This window comes from Pectinophora gossypiella, chromosome 22 (assembly GCF_024362695.1).
Source record: "Pectinophora gossypiella chromosome 22, ilPecGoss1.1, whole genome shotgun sequence".
In the NCBI taxonomy this organism is placed as follows: domain Eukaryota; kingdom Metazoa; phylum Arthropoda; class Insecta; order Lepidoptera; family Gelechiidae; genus Pectinophora; species Pectinophora gossypiella.
In genome coordinates, this window is record NC_065425.1 from 11,325,239 (window position 1) to 11,335,427 (window position 10,189).

At 39.3% G+C, this 10,189-nt stretch overlaps 2 protein-coding genes across 3 annotated transcripts in view; both read left to right on the top strand.

Moving 5' to 3' along the window:
- The window catches only part of LOC126377008 (aminopeptidase N-like), a 63,883-nt gene extending 56,644 nt beyond the window's left edge, over nt 1-7,239 (top strand). For both annotated transcript variants that reach the window (XM_050024590.1, XM_050024591.1), the window contains exons 17-20: nt 80-247; nt 907-1,050; nt 1,708-1,795; nt 5,970-7,239. In XM_050024590.1, coding sequence (XP_049880547.1) covers nt 80-247; nt 907-1,050; nt 1,708-1,795; nt 5,970-6,119 — 550 coding nt within the window. In that variant the 3' untranslated portion in view covers nt 6,120-7,239. The remainder of the gene's footprint in view (nt 1-79; nt 248-906; nt 1,051-1,707; nt 1,796-5,969) is intronic.
- On the top strand, nt 4,614-5,543 carry LOC126377203 (glutathione S-transferase 1-like). Its single transcript, XM_050024898.1, has one exon. It carries the CDS (start codon nt 4,703-4,705, stop codon nt 5,420-5,422), a length of 720 nt encoding a protein of 239 aa, XP_049880855.1. The 5' UTR covers nt 4,614-4,702; the 3' UTR covers nt 5,423-5,543.
- Nucleotides 7,240-10,189: the final 2,950 nt, after the last annotated feature.

Genomic DNA, 10,189 nt, shown 5'->3' on the forward strand with positions numbered 1-10,189 from the left:
TATGCTCCAATTGATTAAGGGGAGGTTTGTGTCCAACACTGGGACGAATATAAGGCTTTATGTTATGTATTTCCTCCAGGATCCCTCTGGACCTCCGTCGTATAGTGTACTGTGTGGCGGTGAGGCGCGGCGGCGTACGAGAGTGGAGGTTCCTGCTGGCTCGCAACCAGAAGGCCAACGTCGCCAGCGCCAAGGACCAAGCCATGTACGGTCTGTCCTGTACGAACGTGGTCTGGATACTCCGGCAGTAAGTACCACCAACAAATGACAAGAACAACAATATAGAGATGGTAAAAGAATACTTATGTCTCAAACACAAGATTTAAAACTAATTTTACAATTGTGTTCTCCCGTATCAGTTTCTGGCTACTAATGGCTGTATACTCCCGCATAATTTTCTCGCTACTAATGACTGTATACTCCTGCATCAGTTTCTGAATGACTGTATTTACCCGCAACAGTCTCTGACTACTAATGACTGTACTCCCGCACCATTTTCTGACTACTAATGACTGTATACTCCTGCATCAGTTTCAGAATGACTATTCTCCCGCAACAGTTTCTGGCTACTAATGACTGTATTTTCCCGCAACAGTTTCTGACTACTACTGACTGTATTCTCTTACATCAGTTTCTGGCTACTAATGACTGTATTTTCCCGCAACAGTTTCTGACTACTAATGACTGTATTCTCCCACATCAGTTTCTGGCTAATGATGATTGTATTCTTTCGCATCAGTTTCTGCCTAATAAAGACTGTATTCTCCCGCATCAGCTTCGGGCTACTAAAGACAGCATACACCCGCATAATTTTCTGACTACTAAAGACTGTATTCTTCCGCATCAAGTAACTGTATTCTCCCGCATCAGCTTCGGGCTACTAATGACTGTATTCTCCCGCATCAGGTATCTGACGTGGTGCATAGAAGACAACTCAGAGGTTCGTCGTCAGGACGCGGCGCGCGTCCTAATACTCGTCATCCAATCGCCGGTCGGATACTACATCGCCAGGGACTTCATATACTCACGGTTCGACGACATCGCGCATGCGTGAGTTGGCCATTTATACTAATAAATAGCATAGAGAAACCAATAATTATATTAGTTTTCATTAACAATGTGTTGTAGCATGGTGACGGGATAGCGCTAGGGAGATAGTAGGATATAAGGTACGTGCTGGTTTTCAACTTACGACTTCAGAATGAGAGTCAGAGGTTTGTTTTTTTTTTACTTATTGTAGATTTGTCGCAGATGGCATTAATTTTGGCCGGACAAATGGGAAGCGCTGAGGGCTCTCACCCGGCACGTAATTTACGACAACAGGCTTGAGGGTGTCCAGTCGGCTCAGGGCTTCGTCAGAGTGGATTATATTTGAAAGAATTAATCAAGCCCAGTGGGTCGATAGCCATAAGCGCTGAATGAGGGAAATCGTCGACCCGGTCGGTGTCGGGTTCTGAAGTGTTTGTTGTCGCGAGCTGATTGGCCGCCTCTCTGGCTAACGTAATCGCGCAGGATCGCAGGACTACCACGGCCATGACGTACGGACACGAGTACTAATATGTATACACTTTGAAACCATGTCACATTCACTTTTTTGACAAATCAAACCGTAAGTCCCATTAAATGTCAAATATGATAGTGCGACAGGGTTCTAAAGTGGGTACACGATATTGCTCATGACTGTACTTATAAATATTATCTGTGCAGGTTCAAATCACAAGGGCTGATGCGCCGCCTCGGGACCGTCATCAAAACACTGCTGGAACAGTTCACCACAAAGCGGGAGCTTGATGAGGTATGTCTAATCTAATCTATCCTACAAGATCCCACTGCTGGGCAAAGGCCTCCCCTTCATCTTTCCATTTTTCGCGGTCCTGTGCGTACTCCGGCTAGTCCCTCCGGCAAGCGTCCAAGTCGTCACGCCATCTCTTTCGAGGTCTACCACGACGCCTGTACCCGTCATGAGGCATCCAATGCGCGACGATCCGTGCCCACCGCTCATGATGTATGACACATTCCCTTTATTTATTTTTTCTATCGCGTGGATTCTAAATGTGCACGCGCTAGATGCGCCGTAGAAACCGCACGCGCCGAAGTCATCGAATTTGATAAATCTTTGGACACCATTTGTACATTCTTTTTCTTCTATAGTGGGGGTTGTGAGGTGAATTACCAACCTCATCAACCCTGGTTTCAGGGTTATTATTGGGCCAAAGGCCCCTGACATGGCTCAGGTAAAGGCTACTTACTTACATCAGTAAGTAGTAACAGGGACCAACGGCTTAACGTACCTTCCGAAGCACGGATCATTTTACTTTTTGGACAATCAGGAGATCAGCCTGTAATGTCCTAACCAAACTAGGGACCACAAAGTGATTTTTGTGATAATGTCCCCACCGGGATTCGAACCCGGGACCGGGATTTGTACATCGACCAAATTGGAGATGTCTTTAGAAAAGGTTTAGTACGATCTACTCTGAACGAACTCCTCTGCTGGACTGGGAGTAAAGAAAAAACATAGAATGCGTTCAGCTGCCTATCCTCCCGTGCATGTCGTAAAAGGCGACAAAGGGACAGCGTCCTGAACATGATGGATCATCTGTAAGAGCGATAGGATAATCCCCTATCATCATACGGTTTATCATTATCCACCTTAGTACTATGTATCAAAAGTGGCTGCAAATAGTTTCTTGATTATTTGTAGTTCTTCCCACCCCTTCGGGGAATACGGGCGGAAGTTTATGTATGTATGTATATTGTATATATGTACTCTAAACCGGCGTGCATGTATGAAACGATGGATGAATGTGGAGGAAGCAAGAGATATATATCAGGATCAAAGCAAATGGAATCCATTAGTCTCTGCTTACCCCGGTGGGTAATAGGCGTGAGTTTATGTTCCGTTATGCTGATTAATTATAATAAGTCGAGAAGCGAAAAGAAAACAAACATATCGATCAACTTAAGTGACATGGCTCAGATAACCCCTGAATACTCAAGTAAATGCTTTTGAAAACAAACTCTTATTGTCAAGTAAGAAGGAAACTATTGACTTTACGGAATAACGCTTAAAGGACAATGAGTCAAAACGTCGCCTCACTGGGTACAGTCATGAGCAATATAATGAACCCACTTTAGGACTCTGTCGCACTAACATATTTGACATTTAGTGAGACTTACAGTTTCAATTTGTCAAAAAAGTTAATGCGACATGGTACCAAAGTGTATACATATTAATACTCTTGACCGTACATAATTAAAGACAACAGGCTTGTGGGTGCCGAGTCGGCTCAGGGCTTCGTCTGAGTGGATTATATTTGAAAGAATAACGTTCAAAGGACAATGAGTCAAACGTCTTTTTCCCGAACGGGTATCGAACTCGAGATCTCTAGTTAAGAAGTCAAGGTGCAGACATTACCTACACTACAAAGGTTTTGATAAGGTAATAGGAATACAAAAGTGTTATCAAAACCAAACGTACCATTCCGCTATATGCAATATTATGTATAACCAATTCATTCGCATAATACGCGTCATTTTTCAATTTAACTTATCGTATGACCGTACGCTGTACAGTCAGCCGCAATAAAATACAAAATAAACACACACATACAAACATAAACTCGAGGAGCTCGGTGGCGCAGCGGTAAACGCGCTCGGTCTACGATTGTTGAAGTTAAGCAACTTTCGCAAAGGCCTGTCATAGGATGGGTGACCACAAAAAAAAGTTTTCATCTCGAGCTCCTCCGTGCTTCGGAATGCACGTTAAGCCGTTGGTCCCGGCTGCATTAGCAGTCGTTAATAACCATCAATCCGCACTGGGCCCGCGTGATGGTTTAAGGCCCGATCTCCCTATTCATCCATAGGGAAGGCTCGTGCCCCAGCAGTGGGGACGTTAATGGGCTGAAAACTCATGCCTATTTCGCACCGGGGTAAGCAGAGACTATGGAATTCCATTTGTCAGTTATCCATGAAAAAGATTAAACGAAGGCGACATTGCACAACGCCATCTATATTTGTTTGGGGAACGTAGCCAGGAAAGCCCCTAATTACTTAAACGGCCTCCGTGGTCCAGTGGATGAGCGTTGGGCTCACGATCCGGAGGTCCCGGGTTCGAACCCCGGTGGGGACATATCACAAAAATCACTTTTTGATCCCTAGTTTGGTTAAGACATTACAGGCTGATCGCCTGATTGTCCGAAAGTAAGACGATCCGTGCTTCGGAAGGCACGTTAAGCCGTTGGTCCCAGCTATTAGCCGTAAAAACACCTCCACCAACCCGCAGTGGAGCAGCGTGGTGGAGTATGCTCCATACCCCCTCCGGTTGATTGAGGGGAGGCCTGTGCCCAGCAGTGGGACGTATATAGGCAGTTTATGATGAAGACGATCCGTGCTTCGTAAGGCACGTTATACCGTTGGTCCCGGTTACTATTTACTGATGTAATTACGTAGTCGTTACATGAGTCATGTCAGGGGCCTTAGGCGGCTCTATAGTAACACTGACACCAGGGTTGATGAGGTTGGTAATCCACCTCACAACCCACACGATAGAAGAACTGAATACGGAAAATGATAGAAAATAGAAATGAATGAATAGAAATGGGTTTACATAACTCCGAATATGTGACAATATAAATAGGTAAAGACTTAGCGCGGCCGACGGTACATCGACCAATCGTCGTTATCCTGTGAGCGATAGCCGATGGGTACATATAAACAACTTGGACGCGCCATCTCAGTCTCAGTCTCGATTCAACCATCCAACATGTCGGTCCTGTACAAGTGTAACGCCAGTGCGCCCTCCCGCGCGGTTCTAATGACCATCGAAATATTAAAAATAACCGACAAACTACAATATGCCGACGTCAATCCAATGCTCGGCGAAAACAGAAAACCAGAGTTCCTCAAAAAGAACCCACTGCACACAGTCCCCGTGCTAGACGACGAAGGTTTTATTATCTGTGACAGTCACGTCATAATGACATATTTGACAAGCAAGTTCGCGCCACAAAGTTCATTGTACCCTAGCGATTTAAAAATAAAATCAATCGTCGACCAGCGCATGTATTTTGAAAGCACCTGTATGACACCGAAGATTATTTCGGGAGTCGACAGTTTGAAGAAAGGACTAAAAGAACTGACGGAAGAGCAAATAGCAGCGTTGAAGGAAGTCTACAGCGTGTTAGATAAATATTTAGAACAAACGCCATTTTTGGTCACAGACCACGTAACTTTGGCAGATGTGTCGTGCATTTCGTCATTGGCTTCGCTGAATTTGTTTTTGCCTATTCCCCAAGAGTTTATAAATCTAAGATTGTGGTACAACAGGCTAGAAAAGGAGGATTGGTTCCAGAAAATTAATGCACCCGGAGTCAAATCGTTCGGCGAAAAACTCGATGAGTTGAAATCGCAAAGCGGCTAATATTCATCTACTTACGTTTTAAATAAGGTTTTTGTTTACAAATTATAATAAGTATATGTGATCTATTTTTGTTTATTTAAAAAGGACAATTTATTAAATGAGTACCTGTTTAATAACATTATTTAAGTATGTTTATTTTTTTTTTCTCCTCTATACCCTAAGGTAATGTCTGTGTAAAACGAGGTTGTTTGTATGAAGTGTCCGGGGTGTCCCCGGGTGAGGTAAATCTAGCTCCGAGTGTCCGTTCTATACCTACGCAATTATTTATTCTATGACATAAACTCACGCCCCTATCATATAGTATCCCATTATCCCTTTTGCTAGTAAATTGTGCCTATGTGGGCATGATAAATAATTATAAATGGTTTCTTTCTATTACTTAAGTAAACAGTACTACTGGGTTAAGTAAAGATTAAGAGACTGATTACAAAAATGAGCCAGTGAATGAGTCGTTGCGCTGATGAGGGGATAAGTAAGATTGCGATTAGATTCTAGAGAGCATCTGTCCTAAGATGTATTTTAATCGATGATTTGTTTTTTTTTTCAGTTCCTAGCCTGGAAAGAGAAGTACAACCATCACCTGGAGGACTCCAAACTGACGGTCACCCAGGGCATAGAAGCAGCGCACGTGAACATCGAGTGGCTCCTACGAAACAAGAAGACAGTCGTCGAGAAACTCCGGGAGTTCTCATCGTAAGAATCGTAGACAGAATGGTAGACGTTGTAGACATGAACGTAGATGTCGTAGAGATCATGGTATAAGAAAACCAGGTATGCTCAATCCTATGACAAGCCGCCATTGCTAGCCCTTTGATGACGTAAGTGTTACCATTAAATTGCTATCTCCAACATTCCAAGGACGTAAATTATTGAAAGTTAAGTGAATTACTATTACTAAAAATCAGACTGTAAGTAAATCTTTTACTAAAAGTTTAAAATTTCCTTGCATAGTAAATATAAAAACATTGGTCGTGGGTAATTTATTTTTTACAAATGGCAACACAGGGCGGGATGACGTCAGCTGGGCTGACCTTGAAATGTTAGCTGTCACTTTGAGCGTACCTGGTTTTTTATACCATGGTAGAGATAGTAACTAAGGCGCAGATCCAGTCTTTACCGGGCATGGATCCCGATTTATTTTGGGGGTCATCAAAGACCTTACCAAATTGATGCATATTAAAGATGTCAAAGGTGCTAATTCCTGTAGACGTCATCTAATTTTATTTTAAGTTATACCTGTCATTTTTTTATCCGCTGAAAAAGAAAGGGACGGGTAATCGACAGCCATAAAATTTATGTAACACACATCAATTAAGCAGAAATCTAAAACAACCGTCTAAAAATTTCACATCGGCCAATAACCCGACAGAATGAAGTAGACAGCACGACAAGCGGATTGCATAACAGCAAGATGCCTATTTTATTCACCCGGGTTATTCATTCGTTTTAAAATTAACTTGTTGGTCCGTCCCTTTCCTTTTCGGCAGATAAGAAAATGACGGGTATAACTTAAAATAAAATTAAGCGCTCGTATATTTTAAAACTAAACGTAGATTTTTTAACTTGATTTGAACATGACAGTCTAAAAATGCCACATAGAGCTTATATAAACTGGATCCGCGCCTGATCGTATCATAGTTATACTTAATAGAAATATAGGCAACAAAAAAAGTAGTTTATTTTATAACACTGTAAATACAACGCAAGACATCATTAATCGGAAGACATTACAGATACAAATATACTTTACAAATTTCAATAAGATAACAATAAACAGAATGTAAATCCACCACAGGCTTCGTCAGTACCAACATTCAAGGGAAAGCATATTGAAATTATACATAATAAAATCCGCACAAGCTTCGTTACACATTTATTTTTTATTTTTTTCAATTGACATATTTCATACACACACCGTTCTTGTTTGTATAATATACGCGTTCATCTAGAAAAGGCGCATATTCATTAGCTGCGTACTTATAGCTAATCGCCTTGCAAATCTACAATAACACACGTCAAAAAACAGGCTTTTAAGAAAGAAAGAAAGAAACATTTACTTCCGGCCACCACAGACACAGACAGACAGGTACCTACATTACATTTAACACAGGACAGAAACCACACGGAAATCAATAAGTACACAGACAAAAAAAAATAATATCCAAAACAAAAAGAAAAACAAAAAAAAAACATAAAAACCCCCCCTCCCCCTTCCCTTAACCCTTCTTGTCTATTTTTCCCATCCCGCCGTGACTATACCTCAGGCGGGACAGACGAGAACTTCTGCGCAGACTATTTGTAGTATGAAGTATTGTATTGTAGTAAGTAGATGTATTGTAGTTTTTGTATTTTATTTAAGTGCCTAAGTAGTTAGCATCACTTGTAGTTGTAATTAGGGATTTTCCAGGCTACGTGCAATAAAGAATACAGATGGCGCTGTACAGATTTAACGTGGCAATTAGCTATTTTCTCATTGCTTGGAGTACAGTCATGAGCAATATAATGTACCCACTTTAGGACTCTGTCGCACTAACAATTATTTTACATTTAGAGAGACTTACAGTTTCAATTTGTCAAAAAAGTTAATGTGACATGGTACCAAAGTGTATACATATTAATGCTCGTGACCGTACATAATTAATCAAAAATATAATGTTATGGCAGCGGCGTATATAAAAATAATTGTTGCTTGATATTTGGATCAGATATGGTAAAGAATTATGTTGCCACCTACATTGCTTCACTTTGTTTCGATCAGAATAATATGGGTAAGTACTTAGAAGATGTGTTGTGCCTGGATTTAATAACAAGGGTCATCATTTATACCCAAAAACAAAGATAAAAGTTGCTTATTGTCTGTTATCCATGAAATTGGAAGATTAAACGAAGGCAAATCTCTCTACAGCGCCATCTATATTTTTTTGGGGAACGTAGCGTGGAAAGTGCCCTCATTGAACATTATTTTGACAGAAATTGTACTAGAAAAAAATAATGACCGATGAGAAACGTAATAATAATTTGTAAAGAAATGTGTAGGTACTTAAATTTACGTGTTTAGATAGCAAAAATAATTGAAAAATAAGCATTAAGTAGATACACCTAGATTGGTTCAGGTTTGTACTGCATAGTAATTTTGCAAATTATAATACTTACAGGAACACAATGTGGCTTATACTTAGTAATAAAATTTGTTAATTCACTGCAAATAATATAGTTAACACCTATTTTTAGTTTACTGTAAGTACGTATTTTTGTAGTAGATTTTTTTTTATTTTTTTTTAGTTTAATGCATTTTTTTTATTTTTTTTCTTGTACAGACAGCCTCTAAAACATATATCGGCTGCGCCGGTAGCGGCGCCGGCGCCGCAATGGCGTGGGCGACCCGGCTTCATCAACTCGATATTTGCCATCCACAATATATCCAGTTCATTAAAAAAACGGCCGAGTATGTTTGACTTTAGAATAAAGTAGGTGAAAAAGTTAAGTTAAATCACAATTAGTAATTTTAAAAAGGGTTAACTTAACATGTCGCTCTTGAAAATAGTGTCGAAGAGAAGAATCAAGTTAGATTTTAAAACACTTAAAGAAAGTAAGCGCCTTTTTAGGTACACCAAGAGATCTCTTCTAGAGATAAGTCCACCTTTTGTGACATCTTCTATTTTTTGTTGTTAAATGTGCCTAATATTTTGGCGCATACAAATTTAACCTTATTATTTTAGTGTGACAGCTCTTGAACTAGTGGCGTCATTCGCTTTAGCACTAGTTTCAGTCCTGTCAAATTAAAATAAAGTTGCTGGTAGTCCGAATCGGCACCACTACCCATGGTATAAGATGCCATTACCTACGTTTTTAAGAACAACTACACCACAAGCTTGCATAACAAACAAACAGAGAAACCACAGGTTTGCATAACATTGGCAGTGGCACCGTGAAAATATATATTTTTATCCGCAGAGAAAAATAATCATTTTTTTATAAGTAACTAGGTACCTAAATCTAGTTTGTAAATAATTTTACAAAAAACAATCTAGGTAGTTTGTATTTTTTTTTACATTCGTACATTTGTTAATGTCCAACATATTCGGCTGTATTATTGAGTATAATTTAATAAGTATTTATTTATGTAAAAATAATTGTATATAACTAGTGTCACGAAATATTATAATTTGTATTTATTGTTTTCTATTTTATTCGTAATCCGTCCGTTATTTTGTTGTTTTTTTTAAGATCTTTTGTGACATAGGTACCGAATCCATAGCTGGGCACAAGATCGTTATTAACTGTTAATTACGAAGTTAATATTTTAAGTAACGGAACAACTTTTAAGTTAGCTTTAAAAATATAAATTGTTAACGGACTGATCGTTAATTATATACCATTTATTTACTAAAAATAACCGCGCGTTAACTTACATTAAATCTATTCCAAATTGTAACGCTGTAAATTTTAACGAAGTTAACGATGCCCAGTTATGACTAAATCCCTGATTTTATTTAGCAATTTAGTTTATCTTTGGTACTTATTTAATTATTATGTATTAAATCAAAAATATCTATTAATTATATTTTATTAATCAATGTTAAAAGAGTATTTTGTGCACTCGTTAATTATTATTGCAAATCAAATAAGATATAATAAAAATAAAAGTATTTTTAATAAAATTGTTTTTGCATTTTTTTTCTATAAGTAACCCAAACTTGTACAGTATTTTATTAATTAAGATTGAGCTCGGGCCCAAAAATATTGCTGTCACCTCGAAGTGAGGTG